At 61.2% G+C, this 16,491-nt stretch overlaps 1 protein-coding gene across 4 annotated transcripts in view; it reads left to right on the top strand.

Moving 5' to 3' along the window:
- The first annotated feature begins 7,554 nt into the window (after positions 1-7,554).
- CCDC187 (coiled-coil domain containing 187) overlaps positions 7,555-16,491 on the top strand; it is a 52,037-nt gene continuing 43,100 nt past the window's right edge. For 3 of the 4 annotated variants that reach the window (XM_055541533.1, XM_055541534.1, XM_055541532.1), the window contains exons 1-2: positions 7,689-7,820; positions 15,276-15,781. In XM_055541533.1, coding sequence (XP_055397508.1) covers positions 15,316-15,781 — 466 coding nt within the window. In that variant the 5' untranslated portion in view covers positions 7,689-7,820; positions 15,276-15,315. Of the gene's footprint in view, positions 7,821-15,275; positions 15,782-16,491 lie in introns of all 4 variants that reach the window. The other variant, XM_055541535.1, reaches the window with a different exon arrangement.

The following is a 16,491-nucleotide window of genomic DNA, read 5'->3' as shown; positions in this document are numbered from 1 at the left end:
TTAGGAAGTCAAATCCACTGCTTCAAATAAATGCCCGGAAGCCCCCAGGGGAACAGAAAATGCGGTGGGTTTCTTCTGTTGGTGGGGTTCTACGCCCACCGGCATCTCCCCATTCCAGCAGCGTGACGGTAGGTGGTGGCCCCAGACCCTCTGGGGAGGGGAAGCCAGGCCAGGCTGGGTTTAACAGCCCAGATGCCTGGGTTCACTTTGGACCCGGGCCCATCTCTCTGACCCTTACCTCCCACACTGGCACAGTGACGGAGGCCCAGGCAGCGCTGGGTAAACACCACCTTATGGGCCGTGGCCTCTGTGTAGTCTCCTAGGGCTGTGGTGACGAATGACCACAGCTGGGTGGTCAAGTGGCAGAAATTGTTCTCTCAGCTCTGGAAGCCGGAAGAATTTGGGTGCTGGTGGGGTCCCTCCCTGTGTGGAGGGTCCAGCAGGGCTCCTCCCTGCCGCTTCCAGCTCCTGGAGCTCCAGGTGTCCCTTGGCTTGTGGCCGAGTCCCTCCCCTCGCTGCCTCCATCTTCACGTGTCACCCCACTTCCCCCTGAGTCTGTGCTCTCTGTCTTTCCTCCTGAAAGGACTTGCATGGGATTTAGGATCTTAATTTCACCTGCAAGGACCCTTTCTCCCAAACGAGGTCACGCTTACCACTGTAGGTGGGTGTCTCTTTGGGGACCACCCTTTACCCCACTGCACTCACATCTCAGAATTCCACTTACAAGGCTTGCCCACAACGTGGGTCATGTTACACATGTAGTTTTGTAGTTTTCTGCTCTCAGTTAACATTATGTTGTGAGCATCATGGGGATATCACAGATACAGTCAGAGGTGGAGGCTGAGTGACATTCACCTTGCGGCTGTGTCACTGCCGTGTAACCAGGTCCTTACCCGTGGACACAGGCCGGGCAGGGCGCCTGTGCGCTCCAGGTGGGCAGGGACCCGCCGCGATCGCTGCAGCTCCTGGCGCGGGGCTGACGCTCAGGTGGTCACTGATGGAGAAGAGGCCTCTCTGTGCTGGGACCCCGCCCCGCTACAGCGCAGGGTGAGCGTGGGGCTTGGGACGCAGCAGGGCTGCTCACGAGCTGGGCCCCAGCCCTCCTCGGGGCCTCTCTCTTCTCCCTCAGATGGGAGCCCGGTGAATGAGGTCTTGCTGGGAAGCCCATGGCACAGCCCTGGAGCACGGCAACAAGAGTCTCGTATATGGGGCCCATGGGCCGAGAGTTTGCCGGCCCCTCTGGGACAGCAAGTCCTTAAAAAGACAAAAAATGTCTTCAAGAGATGGGAATACCAAACCACCTTAGCTGCTTCCTGAGAAACCTGTATGCAGGTCAGGGAGCAACAGCTAAAGCCGGATGTGGAATGACGGACTGGTTCCAAATTGGGAAAGGGGCACAACAAGGCTGTGTATTGTCATCCTGTTTATTTAACTTCTATGCAGAGGACATCATGCGAAATGCCGGGCTAGATGAAGCACAAGCTGAAATCAAGATTGCTGGGAGAAATATCAGTAACATCAGATATGCAGATGATACCGCTCTAATGGAAAAAGCGAAGAGGAACTAAAGAGCCTCTTGATGAAAATGAAAGAGGAGAGTGAAAATGTTGGCTTAAAATTCAACACTCAAAAAACTAAGATCATGGTATCTGGTCCCATCACTTTATGGCAAATAGATGGGGAAAAAATGGAAACAGTGACAGACTTTATTTTCCTAGGTTCTAAACTCACTGTGGACGGTGACTGCCGCCATGAAATTAAAAGATGTTTTCTCCTTGGAAGGAAAGCTATGACAAACCTAGACAGTGTATTAAAAAACAGAGACATCACTTTGCTGACAAAGGTCCATATAGTCAAAACTATGGTTTTTCTAGTAGTGTATGGATGTGAGACATTAAAAAAGGCTGAGCACTGAAGAATTAATGCTTTTGAACTGTGGTGTTGGAGAAGACTCTTGAGAGTCTCTTGGACAGCACGGAGATCAAACCAGTCCGTCCTAAAGGAAATCAATCCTGAATATTCATTGAAAGGACTGATGTTGAAGCTCCAATACTCTGGCCACCTGATGTGAAGAGCCGACTCATTGGAAAAGACCCTGAAGCTGGGGAAGATTGAAGGCAGGAGGAGGAGGAGAAGTAGGCGACAGAGAATGAGATGGTTGGATGGCATCCTCGACTCAATGGACATGAGTTTGAGCAAGCTCTGGGAGCTGGTGATGGACAGGGAGGCCTGGCGGGCTGCAGTCCTGGGGTCACAGAGTCGGACAGGACTGAGCGACTGAACAATGACTGGGACAGATGCTCCATTTGGCAGCAAGGCCAGGTGCCCCTGGGGCCACCAGGCTGCGGGTCAGGAGCTGGCCTGCTGGCCGGGAACATGGAAAAGCAGCTGGAGCTAGAGCTGCTGGGCCCTGGGCCCTGCAGCAGGGGCCCTCACCCTTCAGTACCCCTGCCCACATTCTCATTTCCCTTGACCTTCACCCCTGAGCACTGGTGCTCATCACCTATGTGCCACATGCCACGCCAAGAGTGTGGTCACAGAGGCTGGAGGACGCCTGGTTCCCACGATACCCGCTAACCCCTCGAGAGCCCCCTCATCCACCTGCCTGAAGGCCCTGCCCACCGCCAGGTATGGAGGAGGAGAGGCCCAGCCCCTACCCTTCCCCACCCTCAGACACTATCACTCTTGAGCAGGTCTGGGCTGCCAGGCCAGCTGGAGGGGGAGCGTGCCACTCCAGATCTGGGCCAGAGCCACATCAAGGGAGAACCAGGGCGCTCAGGGGACGTGTGGTGGTTTCCCGAGAGGAGGGGAGGGCGGGGTGGGCAGCAGGCAGGGCTCTGTGCTCGCACACACCCGGCCCTGGGGGCGCAGAACTCTGGGCAGAGCGGGGCGGTGGCCAGCTGCTCAGGGCACCCAGGGCTCCAGGAGCTCTTCACAGGTATTCTCAGGAGGTGCTGATCACCCCCCGCCCGTCCCCGGCCACCCGGGAGGCGGGTGAGGCCTGAGGCAGGCGTGCAGTGGCTGGAGGAGCTGCTCCCCTCAATGGAGTCCTTGGGCAACGTCTGTCTGTCTGTCCCAGCAGTGACGAAACAGGCGGAAAGCAGGAGAGTGGAACCACACCCTTGCCATGCCCCACCCCCCACAGGGTTCCAACCCAGGCAGCTCTTGGTTGCCATGGAAACCCCGCATCCCCCGGGCGCCCTCTCCTGGCTTTCTGCTCCTCTCCTAACCCTGTGCGCCCTCAGCCCAGGGGTAAGCAGTAAGCGGGGGGGGCGCTAGGGACCCTTCTCATGTGTTGATTCATCACGGGGGCCCTGGGACAAGGACAGCAGGTCCTTTTCCTGATATCCGAGTCATCTGGTCAGGACCCCTGAGGCGGGGTGGGAGAGGGAAGGACCCCGGGGACTCCAAGCCCTATGGCCGTGCATTGTTTTCAGGTTGCCCTGGGGGTGGAGCCTCCATATCTATGGCCCTAAGGAATCCAGGGCTGACGACTCATGTGTACGGGGGCAGCCGTCCGTGGAGCAAACCCGGTGGCCGCTGCGTGAGGCCCTAGGAGCCCCTGGTAGGAACAGCACGTGGTCCTGCCACCCACCCCACTCCCCGCGGTCAGCACGGCCCTCCTTCCTTCAGACCGCAAACCTCTCAGGACGAGAGCATGGACCTTTCCCCAGAGAACCGCATCGGGCCCGGGGCAGCTAGGTGGGCAAGCTGCAGGAAGGAAGGAGAGGCGGGGGCGGGGGCCTCTCTCCCCAGGGCCCAGCATCCTTCCCTCTCTCTGCAGGGCTGGTCAGAGCTCAGAATTAGGGCAAGGAGCTGCTGTGAACCGTCAGAAAGCCCCCTTGTGGGCTTACCTGGTGGTCCAGTGGTTGGGAGTCCCCTTTGCAATGCAGGGGACATGGGTTGGATCCCTGGCCTGGGAGGATCCCACATGCGGCAGATCAACTAAGCCCATGTACCACCACCACTGGGCCTGTGCCCCAGAGCCTGGGCACTGCAGCTACTGAAGCCCACGGGCCTCGAGCCTGCACTCGGCAACAAGAGAACCCACTGCACTGAGGAGCCCGTTGTTGCTGTTCAGTTGCTCAGTCATGTTCGACTCCAAGCGACCCCATGGACTGCAGCATGCAGTCCTTCACCATCTCCCGGAGCTTGCTCAAACTCATGGAGTCCATCGAGTCGGTGATGCCATCCCACTATCTCATCCTCTGTCGTCCCCTTCTCCCGCCCTCAAACTTTCCCAGCATCAGGGTCTTTTCCAGTGAGTGGGCTCTTGCATCAGGTGGCCAAAGGATTGGGCCAAGAGTAGCCCCTGCTCGCTGCTACTAGAGAAAGCCTGTGCAGCAATGAAGACTAAGCGCAGCCAAACAAAATAAATGTTAAAAGAAAAAAAGCCCTCTGGGGCCTGCCTGGGTGGGCTCACTGGGCCCAGCGCCTGAGGGCTTGGAGCCTGGCCCGGTGTCTGTGTCAGGGCCCAGTAAGCCTGTCTCTTAGTCAGCTTGAGCTGTGTAACGAAACATCACTGAGTCTAAGATCGAGGCCCAGGCAGTCTTGGCTCACGGTGAGGACCCTCGCTGTGTCCTCATGCGACCTTTCCTCTGGGTGTGCGCATGGGGGCAAGGAGAGAGTGGGAGCCCCGGGGTCTCCTCTTGTAAGGACGCTGGATGCTGTAGGACCAGCCGCTGCTTCCCCATGACCTTATTTAACCTCGATTCCTTCCTTATCCAGACACAGCACCCAGGGCCCCGGGGAGGACGCAGACCTTCAGGGCCAGGCGGGTGGAGCCCCTCCTCCGATGGGATGCCAGGGTGCGGAGCCCCGGGCTGGGCCATGGCTCTCCTCCTGGCTGCGTCCCCACCCCGCAAGCCTTGCCCTTCGTGGACTCGGGCAACACCAGCCCACCAGCTGGGGCCCCTTTCCCGTTCCGGACCACCCTCCAGGCCAGCGGCCTTCCGCGCCACCTGGGAAAGGGCCAGAGTGCATCCCTGGAGGCGCGCCCTGCTTTCTCCAGAAGCCGAGAGGCTGGTGGCAGGAAGTGTGAGATGTAACCACTGGGCCTGGGTTTGGAGGGCACGCCCAGGACACCACCTTCCCTGGACCTCTGGGACGTTCATGGTGCAGCAGTCTTGTCTTCCCAAGTCCTGGCTGTCGTATCCGCTTCTGCCCGAGGCCCACCTCTAGGGTGTGCATGTCACCCTGGGTCTGATCGGCCAGCCCAGCAGCATCGCGCCCCCAAGAGGACGGGTGGATGTGACGCGTGTGGCTCAGGGCAGCGGAGTCAGACAGCCCTGGGCAGGTCTGCAGTAGGCACTGTGTGCCTCCCACGTAGGCAACGCCATCCGCCTCTGATGGGGACGGAGACTGCCCTGCACCATGGGGCCCTGTGTCCCTAGGGCCGCGTCATCCTGCCCCGGAGACTGTGGTCGGCGTCCTGGGTCCACTGCATTTCAGCAGGGACTGGACTAGCGAATGAAATGGAGGTTCGGGGACCGGCCTGCATCCTTCAAACCCTCCAGGAGGGCACCGGGAGGCGATGCTCGTTTTGTTTCACTCTCTGGACCGCAGAAGGGAGACTTTTCATACCCTTGACCTTCCCACCGCGATCACAACAATAGCTCCTAGCCCACAGAACATGGATCCAATGTGAGGGTGTCCAGCTCTACATCCACAGACTAGGGAGGGGGCCAATCACGGTAATCTGTGACCCCACAAACCCGCTGTCAGCTGGGCCTCGGGCAGCACCCTGGTAACGGCCTGACGGGGGTCTGAGGGCATCAGTGTCTACCCGGCCCTGTGTCCCGACATCCTGATGGTGGCTGCCATCCCCCTGCCCGCCGCACTCACTGCGGGTGCCTCTGGGGAAGGCCGCTCACAGGTCACAGCCGATGAAGACAGATGACTGGGGCACCCAGGGTGGCTGCCCTGATTAAAAAAAAAAAAGCCACGGGCACTGGCAGGGGTTTTGGCCCTGAGCCGGTTTTCAGGCCTGGAGTCCATGCACTGAGAAGGTGGCCTGGTGGCTGGGAGACTTGTCTCAGCGTAGGAGCTGGAGCGTTTCCTTTCAATAAGGGGAAAAAAGTGATTTGTTTTCAGCGGTGGTGATCTGAGGTCTGCATCTCAGAACCCCAGAGGGAGGTGCTCTGCACAGGCTGGTGCGGCCGCTCAGGGCAGCGACTGGACTGGGCAGCCCCAGGCGGTGCCAGACGCCCGGGGGCAGAGTCCAGACAGCGGATGTGCTGCTGTCTGCCCCCCGCCACCCCCCGCCCCGGGTAGTGTCAGGGTCTTGTTTGCTTAACTTGGGATCGGGGGGAATGTTCCAGAAACTCCGAAGGAAGAACTTTGGCTCCTCACAGGCTCCAGCCGCCTTGCCCAGCCTTTGGGCCAGGTGGCTTCTCCCTGTCTCTCTGACACTGATGGACAGAGCCCACCTGTGTGGACACCCCTGAGCCCATCCGTCTTCTGGGGCTGGGCTCCTGGGGCCCGAGGAGGCCCAGGCACGGCTGCAGGGCTCTCACTCCACATCCGCCGACCACAGGGTCGGCCCCTTTGGACCCTGAAGCCCAGGGACACGGCCACCTCCAGGGCGGTCTTTCCTGGAGGGTCCAGCTCCAGTCCGAGCTGGTCTTCGTCAGTGTCCAGCTCTCCCCAGGGGCTGAGCGGCTGCAGCTCCCGTATACCACCCCCAGAGGCGGCAAGGGGGCACACATGCCCCTGATTATGTAAGAGGCCAGGCTGCTGCAAGTTCCTGTCCCCTAAATCCAAATTTCCTGAACACCAAGAGGCTTTCTTGGCAAAAGACTATTTTCTAGAGTTTTCTGGATGGGGAGAAACATAACTGTGGGGGTGGGGTGTGGCAGGAACATCAAAGCCCTGTGGGACACTGCCCCCCCCCAACTATGATGGGGAGAGGGCGCCACCTGCTGGCACTGCCCCAAAGCCAGCCAAGTTGTTGGCAGGGGAGACTTGGACATTTACTGGGCAGCCCCCAGGACCCTTGGCCACCATCCTGCCCCCACAGGCCTTCGATTGGAGCTGGACAGGGTGGGATGGGGGGCTGGACACACCTCCCCCTCCACTCACCAGCGCCCCTAGTTGGAAAACCAGCATAAGGGCCACAGGAAAGCGTCAGATCCCAGCCCAGCCACCCAGACCCCAAGACCCATCCGCACGTGGATCCATCTCGTACAGGTGCCCAACACCCCCCACCACCTCCGGCCATTCTGGCGGGGCTGCCATGGTGACCCCAAGACCGTGAGGGGCTTTGTGGGCGGTGAGTGTGGTGTGTTGGGACCTCCCCTCCCCCCACCCCCCTGCCCCCTCCCACCTGGTCTCCAGGCCTGGAGGGCTGCTCTGGAGGCGTGAGCTGCCCGGGGACCCAAACCTGCTGTCCTGTGTTGGAAGGGATGGCACCCGTCCACCTCCAGGGCCCCTGCTCCCAGAGCCCCGCGTTGGGGGTGGGGGTTCTGGGGAGGAGGGAGACAGCGGGCTGGATGGGCCCGTGGCCACAGAGGCGGGGCTCGGGCAGTTCCGGGCTGTGGGGAGGCTGTCCTGAAGGCCTGCCTGCCTCTGCCCAGGCGGGGTGCTGGCCCAGGTGAGGCCCCTGGCGCCTGGCACAGGTCCCCAGGCTCCGCGCCTGGAGGAGGAGTCCCAGTATCAGACGGACGCCAGGGTTTCTCTGGCAACATCAGGGTGGCTTCCCTCCCAGCCTGGCGCCTGGCCTCCCGCAGGCCCGGAGGCCTGGGTGTCCTGGTCCCCGCGCTCCGCTTGCTGCCCGCCTCTGGGCCACGGCCGCTGCCCAGTGCCCTCCCAGCTTCCAGCGGGTGAGTCCTTGGGGGCCCCGCCTGGCCTCCCCAGGCCCTTCTCCCTGGGCTGGGCCCAGTGCAGACCAGCCTCCCTCCCCCGCCCTGCCCCCAGGAGGGGTATGCGTGCCTGCGGCCCTTGCCGAGGGCCGAGCCAGGCTGGGCGTGTCGCGTCCACAGCCTCCTGTCTGGCATCTCTGGTGCTCCTAGTCTGGGAGGGAGGTGGCGCCCAGGGCAGGCCTCTGGGCTGTGTGGCCTGGGCAAGGTGATAGTGCCAGCTCACCTGGGGGCACACCAGGCCTGTGTGGGTCGTGTGTGTGCCGTGTAGGCTGTAATGTGTGTCTGTGTGTGGTTGTGTGGCGTGTCTATGTATGTATAGTGTGTTGTCTGTGTGTGTGTTATGTTGCTTGTGTGAGTCTGTGTCCCTTGTGTGTCTGTGTTTGGTGTGTGTGTGGTGTGTCCACGTGTGGTGTGTGCTGTGTCTGTGTGTGAGGTGTGTATATTGTGTGTCTGTGTATCTGTGTGTGAGGTATATGTATTATGTGTCTGTATGTGAGGTGTGTATATTGTGTGTCTATGTGTGCTGTGTATTGTATTTCTGTGTGAGATGTGTGTATTGTGTGTGCGGGGTGTGTTGTGTGTCCATGTGTGTGGTGTGTGCTGTGTGTCTGTGTGAAGTGTGTGTATTGTGTTTCTGTGTGTGAGGTGTATGGTGTGTACGGTGTGTGCTGTGTGTCCGTATGTGAGGTGTGTGTATTGTGTGTCTGTGTGTATGCCTGTGTGTACTGTGTGTCTGTGTGTGTGGTGTGTGCTGTGTGTGAGGTGTATGCATTGTGTGTCTATGTGAGGTGTGTATATTGTGTCTGTGTGTGTGCTGTGCATTGTTTCTGTGTGTGAGGTGTGTGGTGTGTGTGGTGAGTGCTGGTGTATGTGTGTATGAGGTGTATGTATGTGAGATGTGTATATTGTGTGTCCAGGTGTGTGTTGTGTGCTGTGTGTCTGTGTGTGAGGTGTGTGGTGTGTGTGGTGTGTGCTGGGTGTATGTGAGGTGTGTGTATTGTGTGTCTGTGTGTGAGGTGTATGTGTTGTGTGTCCATGTATGTGGTGTGTGGTGTATGTCTGTGTGTGGTGTGTGCTGTGTGTCTTGTGAGGTGTGTGTATTGTGTGTCTGTGTGTGGTGTGTGTATGTGAGGTGTGTGTGTTGTAGGTCTGTGTGTATGTGTCTGTGTGTGAAATGTGTGTATTGTGTGTCCATGTGTGTGGTGTGTGGTGTGTGTCTGTGTGTGTTGTCTGTATGTGAGGTGTGTGTTGTGTCTCTGTGGTATGTGTGTCTGTGTGTGAGGTGTGTGTATTGTGTGCCCATGTGTGAGGTGTGTGTTTGTGTGAGGTGTGTGTGTTGTGTGTCTGTATGTGGCGTGTGTGTATTGTGTGTCTGTGGTGTGTGTGTGTCTGTGTGTGTTGTCTGTATGTGAGATGTGTGTGCTGTGTGTCTGTGGTGTGTGTCTGTGTTTGAGGTGTGTGTTTTGTGTCTGTGTGTCTATGTGTGCTGTCTGTATATGAGGTGTGTGTGTTGTGCGTCTATGTGGTGTGTATGTCTGTGTGTGAGGTGTGTGTATTGTGTGTCCATGTGTGTGGTGTGTGTCTGTGTGAGATGTGTGTGGTGTGTGGCTGTGTGTCTGTGTGTGTTGTCTGTATGTGAGGTGTGTGTATTGTGTGTCTGTGTGTGGTGTGTGTCTGTATGTGAGGTGTGTGTGTTGTGTGTCTGTAGTGTATGTGTATCTGTGTGTGTTGTCTGTGTGAGGTGTGTGTGTTGTGTGTCTGTATGTGAGGTGTGTGTGTTGTGTGTCTGTGGTGTATGTTTGTGTGTGTTGTCCGTGTGTGAGGTGTGTGTGTTGTGTGTCTGTGTGGTGTGTGTGTGTCTGTGTGTGAGGTGTGTGTGTTATGTCTCTGTGTGTGTGTTGTGGGTCTGTATGTGAGGTGTGTGTATTGTATGTCTGTGTGTGGTGTGTGTCTGTATGTGAGGTGTGTGTGTTGTGTGTCTGTGGTGTATGTGTATCTGTGTGTGTTGTCTGTGTGTGACGTGTGTGTGTTGTGTGTCTGTGTGGTGTGTGTGTCTGTGTGTGGTGTGTGTGTTGTGTGTCTGTGTGTGCTGTATGTCCGTGTGTGTGGCGGTTGTCCGAGGGGACACGTGTGTCTCTGAGCCTCAGGGCAGGCTGTCTGCAGGTCACTTTCCGAAGGGCCCAGGGCCTGGCTCAGCCTCGGGCCGGCCTCCTGCTGCCTCTTGGCCCCTTGGCCCTCAGCCCCCCAGCCTGCTCCTGTGGAGACTCTCGGGCCCCTCGTCCACAGGGCTGGGCCGGCAGGCAGCCGGCACTGCCGTGGCGACATGCAGGGCCATGTCCACTGTTGCCGCGGTGCCTCCTCTGTGGTCTCTGCCTGGGGCCCTGGGGCCTGTGGGCATGGTGGGCCGCGGGCCGCAGCCTGCTCGGGCTTGCTCGGGCCAGCGGTCCTGGGGACAGTAAACAGCGCGGCTGTTTACAGCAGAGCCAGGCTGGCTTCCAGGAGACAGCGGCTTCCTGCCCTCTGCCAGCCGGCGGGGCCACTTCTCACGCTACAGCGGGCTGCGGGGGCTGTGACCCCGGCCAGGGACGGCCCCTGGTGGCAGCAAGGGACAGAACCAGCTGCTCGGGCGGGGCACCGCTTTCCGGCCTGGCTGTGGGCAGGGGGGTGGGGGGAGGGGGTCAGGCACAGCAGGAGGCCTGGGCTGGCCCGAGTGTGCACAGAGGCGTCCGCTCTCGTTTCTCAGCGGGTGCCCGGCCTGGGGCGGGCACTGAGTACCAGGTGTCTTCTGACACTCATGAGAGCCCCACCGAATGAAGTTGCTGTTGTGCCCACTTTCCTGATGAGGAAACTGAACACCCTACCCGAGGTCACCAGGGGGTACCTGGCAAGCCTGGAGTCGGGACCCCACCACGCACCCACCAGGAGCCGGGCAGGGGGACCCGGGGACGATGGGCTTGCTCTTTGCACCAGCCCCTCCCAGGGGAGCACCCCGTCCTTCGTGAGCCTACGCTGCTCTGATCAGACTCAGCCTGGCCCTGGGGACCCATGGATGCTGTCTCTCCCAGCTCCGGGGGAGTGGCCGGCCGTAGAGACTCCTGCCCGGCTTCCGGTCCTGCCAGGGCCAGGACACGAGACTGTGGCTGAGCCTGTCTGAGCCACCAGAGCGGGGCTCCTCCCAAGGGACCTTCAGTGGGACAGCTGAGATGAGACCCCCACTCCTCCACATGGGGCCCAGCAGGGCTGGGGTCTCTGGCTGCTGCTAAGTCGCTTCAGTCGTGTCCGACTCTGTGCGACCTCATAGACGGCAGCCCACCAGGCTCCCCCGTCCCTGGGATTCTCCAGGCAAGAACACTGGAGTGGGTTGCCATTTCCTTCTCCACTACATGAAAGTGAAAAGTGAAAGTGAAGGCGCTCAGTCGTGTCCGACTCTTAGCGACCCCATGGACTGCAGCCCACCAGGCTCCTCCGTCCATGGGATTTTCCAGGCAAGAGTACTGGAGTGGGTTGCCATTGCCTTCTCCGGGGGGCTCCCGCAGCCATCTGCATCTGCATTCAGGCCACTGCCACCCCGTAGTCATCCCTGACCTGGGGGAGGGGAAGCAGACAAACGGGGCCCCGCTCCCAGGGAGGGGAGGGGATCTTCCTCGGAGAGTGCATCAGGCCGGCAGGAGCCGGGGAGGGGTCAGGAGGGAGGGCTGCAGGCCCCACACCCGCTGGAGGGGTTCAGCTGAGATGCTGCGGGCACACCTGCGGAGGGGAGGGCGGCTGTCAGCCCCCCACCATCACCTCTGCCCAGCGGCCTTCTTAGAGCCGCGCAGAACACGCAAAACGTGACCCCAGGGGGACCCGACTCCCACTCATGGCCATCCAGCTGCAGCCCGGCTCAGAGCCAGGTGGCCGCCCCCGTGGGAACTAACAGTGTGGCGTGCAGGGGTGGCAGGAACGGGGGGCCCTGGGCAGGGAGCAGCCTGACTCCTGGGTGAGTGGCTGCATCTGGAAGGGCTCCACAGCTGGGTGGGCAGGAGGAGAGGGAACCCGCTTAGGGCTTGTCAGAGCTCACAGGGCGACAGAGGCCATTGGGTTTGATTCCAAGTTCGCCCCACATTCATGTCCAGGATTGTGCTTTTATCGCCAGTAGCCCCAGTGGCTGGACAGGTAAAGACTCTGCCTACGAAGCAGGAGATGCAGGAGGTTTGATCCCTGGGTGGAGAAGATTCCCCCGGGGAAGGAAATGGCAACCCACTCCAGTGTTCCTGCCTGGAGAATCTGAGGGACGGAGGAGTCTGGTGGGCTACAGTCGGTGGGGTCGCACAGTCGGACGCGACTGAGCACGCACACGCATGCAGCATGCACACAGAGGGTTTGAAGTGACTGCCCCACCGTGTTTGTGGCCCAGCTTCTTCCTGGAGAAGTTGGTCTCCGCTGACTGCTGGGGGCAGCTTAGTCCCTGCTGGGAACAAAGGGTCACCAGGCTCATCTGTTAGGAAAAACTTCTCGTGTTGGGGCTCCTGCCACTTGCCCTCAGAGTGACCCTTTCTCTCTGCCCTCCGGAGGGGGCTGGGAGTCCAGAAGATGCTGGGAGGATACCCCCCACCCCAGGGACCCCAATTGATGGGGAAGCCTGAGGGCCTAGCGGAGGGAAGTCGTTCAGAGGCCTGGGGTCAGGCCTCTGCTCGGGTGTGTGATCCTGCGGCCAGAGCGAAGGGGGGCCGGGAAGGGCTTTCATTCTCGCCAAGGTCGCAGGGGGATTTGCCAGGGGGAATGAAGGAGGTGGAGCTGTCTGGGGGTCCTCTCAGCTGTCCAGGCTCTAAGGGCTGTGTGGGGGATACCGTGGTCATTCCTGATGATGTCCTCCCGCCACCCAAACTTGCAGCCACGTCCTAAGACCTGCCGCCCCTCCTGCGTGTCAGGCACTGTGCCACGACACGCCGCAGCCTGCAGCCGTCCTGGAAGGGCCTGCTGCCCTGTGCAGACCGGGGTCAGTGTCCCAGGGCCCCAGCCACTCCCAAACACCCTGAATGTATTTCAGCTTCACCAGACGACGTCCCCAGTGGAGCGGGCCAGCCTGGGCAGGGCGGGACTCCAGGCCAGGGGCACGGGGCAGAGCTGACCCCACGGGGCTGCCGACTGGGGAACCTGACCGCAGAGGGGCGCCGTCTTTCTGGGTCACCAGTGTGCTTGAGGGCCCCAGGGCTGGAGGCTGGATCTGGGGTCCGGGCGGCTCTGTACCTGCCCCAACCCAGTGCCAACGGCAGGGGAGGTTGAGTCGGGGCGGAGTGGGGCACCAGGCAGGGTCCATCCCGGGCCGCTCCCACTCCGACTGGCAGCGCAAGCTGGGGCTGTGTCCCGGTGACCAGAGCCCCGCCCTGCGTCCTGCCCAGACGGCAGCGCCTCCAGGTATCCCTGGCTCCCCAGGGGGGGTCCCTTAGAGGGAACCTCTAGGACAGCTCTCCATTCTCCATGCCTGCCTGGAATTACGGGGTCTGGGGTCTTTTGATGCAGACCCCCCCCCACTTTCTTAGGGGCCATTCTGGAAGGAGTGCCTTCAGGGCTATTGCTAACGTTGATAAACATCATAGCCCCTGAGCCATTCCCAGACTGACCGCTGGTGAGTGCTGGCCTCTCTGCAGGGCCCTGCTGCAGGGGTGAAGTCACCAGAGCTCACAATACCCAGGGGCGGGGGTGGGGTCCCTGGTCGCCCAAGGTTACCCTGGCTAGGGCGGAGCTGGATTTGAACCAGCTCTCTTCCTGGGGGACCATGCTGAGCCCAGGGCCAGCAGACCGCAGAGCCCACGTCCTCCCCACCACGCTGCCCCGCCGGGCTCATCGAGCAGGTGATGGGAAGCCCGCTGGAGGTGGCCAGGTGGGGACGCTCAGGCCTCCACAGCGACCATTTCTGTGGTCAAAGGGGTGTGCTGAGCCTGTGCCAGGGAGTGGGATGCCAGGCACACTTCCCCGGACCAGTTCCCAGAAGCCGAAGTATCAGGGCCGGAGCTCTCAGCCCCTCGTCCAGCTGCTGGTGACTTGCCCTGGGCTGGCTCCTCTCCTATGCCCAGACCCTCAGGCTGACCCCAACCCAGAGCTGACCCTTGAGCCCGACACCAGTGTGCGGCTGAGCCCATGCCTGCCCCTGCCCACCCCTGGCCCTAGCCCCTCAGGTCATCCCCACTCTGGCCCAGGCCGATCCTGACCCCAGCCCGGGCCAGCTCACCACGTACGGCAGCTGCTGGCCCCGGTGCCCTAGGAGGACTGGGGTGGGCGTGCTGCCTGGGGGCCCAGCAAGAGCTGCGGGCCCGTCTCTCTGTTGCTGCGTGACACGGGGTTATTATGCTGTTATGAGGTCACCCGGAATTCTCACCCTCCACTGAGGGTCAGTGCATTGGGAAGCCCCCCCGTCCCAGGCTTTTGCCAGTCCAGGGCCTGGCAGCCCACTGCGCCCACCCCGTTTCCGTGACTGTCCTGAGAGTTTCCAGCATGGGCCAGGGGACTGGGACAGGCCAGCACCGGGAGCCAGGCAGCGGCCAGCTCACCTTGAGCTGGGGAGGACGCCAGGCGGCCGAGCATGAGGCTGTGGGCCCGGGGCTGCCCTGTGAAAGCACCATCTGGGCCAAGGGCCAGCGGTGACGGAGGCTCACAGGCTCCGCCTTCGCTCCCAGCCCTGCTGCCATGGCCGCCTCGGCCATGATGATGCTGCCCGCCTGCGGGGGGGACGTGATCCAGCCCCACCCCAAAGAGAGCCAGAGGCAGTGCCCCGTCTCCCTCGGGGCCGCAGGGGGCGGGCGTTCCGGAGGGCCAGCGCCAAGTCCGGGCCGTGTCTATGCCGGCTCAGGTGCGCATGCCGTCAGGGAGGTGGCCACGCCTTCCCAGGGGGAGCCGAGGTGGTGTGGGGAGCGGAGTCACGGGCCAGGGTGCTTCTGTGTGCCGTCTCCCTGAGTCTGTAAATTGGGCTGACGGTGTGCCCACCCGAAAGGGGTGTGGTTGGGATCCGAGAGAGAGCGTGGCTGCAGTGGCCCCCGGGGAGGGGCTGCATTTTATTGGCCCCTCATCCCTTTCTCCAGGGATCGAACCCCTGGCGGCTTAGACGGTAAAGCGTCTGCCCACAATGCGGGAGACCTGGGTTCGATCCAAGGGCTGGGAAGATCTCCTGGAGAAGGCAATGGAAACCCACTCCAGTACTCTTGCCTGGAAAATCCCATAGACGGAGGAGCCTGGTAGGCCACAGTCCATGGGGTTGCAGACAGTCGGACACGACTGAGCGACTTCACGTTCACCTTTCATCCCTTTCTCAGTGTGAGACAGGAAAACGGAGCGGGAACGTGCTGGAGACAGTGTGTGGGGACGGGGTGCTGGAGACGTGTTGCTCAGCACCTCCACGTCCCTGCACCTGACAGGTTGTGTCTGCCTCTCTCCCCCAAGGGAAGACAGGCTCTGCCCACTGGCGGCCGAAGATGACGCCATGGCGGCCGTGAGCTGGCCCGAACCCCACCAGCAGGCAGGCGCCCTGCGGGGACCTCCCGCTGCGGCCTGGCCTGACCACACTAAGGAGCCTGGCCGGCGGGGGCAAGTCTGCAGCGTCCCCATGTGGTTAACCGACGAAGAGACCCAGGATGGGGACAGTTCCGTGTCATCGGGCCGCCTCTCCGGCTCCTCGGGGGGCCACGAGTCGTGCACCCCTCCCCACAGGACTTGGACTGAGAGGGCCCCCCAGGTGCCGAGGCCACCGCGGCAGCCGAGAGAGAGCAACCCCCGGCTGGAGCAGCTGAGGGACAAGATCCGGGCCCAGGCCCAGCGGCAGGCCAGCTGCGCCTCGCTGGGCACCTCGACACCCTCCAGCGCCTCATACTTCTACAAAGCCCCCGCACCAGCGCCCCGGAGGAAGGCCCGAAAGCCGTCAAACCCCCCACCAGCCCCGGCCTACCCAGGTCAGTGGGGCAGCTCTCTCCAGGGAGAGGCAGGAAGAGGGGAGAAAGCGATGAGATTGGGCCACCGCAGGCCAGGCCCCGTCTGGGCTGGTGGCCCCCTGGGAGGCTGGGGCGGTGCTCCCCGCAGCCCTGGAGGGTCTCAGAGCCTGGGAAGCTGAGTGGAGATAGAGCCCTCCCGGGGCTGCGTGTGAGCTGGGTTTAAGCACAATGAAGCATTGACTCATCCAGGACATGGAGACTGCTTGGTGGAAACAAGAAGGAGGGTGGGTGCAAGGGCAGGCACGGGGAGGCTGGAGGGTGTGCGAGGGGCGTGGACAGGAGGAGGCCAGCAGAAGGCCCCCTAGGGGAGACTGCGTCCTCAAACCAGGGGCTTTTGAGCGGTGGCCAAAGGAGGACCTTTCCTTGGACATTTCTTCACGGCCTCACCATCCTCACGATGCCCCTTCTCCTGCTGCACCAGGCTCGGGCAGACGGTCTGCGCTGTGCTCAGTCGCTCAGTCGTGTCCGACTCTTTTTCACCCCATAGACTGCAGCCCTCCAGGCTCCTCTGTCCATAGGACTTCTCCAGGCAACAATACTAGAGTGGGTTGCCATGCCCTCCTCCAGGGGATCTTTCTAACACAGGGATTGAACCCAGGTCTTTTGCATTGCAGGCGGATTCTTTACCAGCTAAGCCACCAGGGAAGCCAAGGCCTTGGACATGGACTCTA

The sequence above is a fragment of the Bubalus kerabau genome, chromosome 11 (assembly GCF_029407905.1).
Source record: "Bubalus kerabau isolate K-KA32 ecotype Philippines breed swamp buffalo chromosome 11, PCC_UOA_SB_1v2, whole genome shotgun sequence".
NCBI lineage: Eukaryota > Metazoa > Chordata > Mammalia > Artiodactyla > Bovidae > Bubalus > Bubalus kerabau.
The sequence above is the reverse complement of the archived record's forward strand: the minus strand, read 5'-3'. Positions and strand labels throughout refer to the sequence as shown.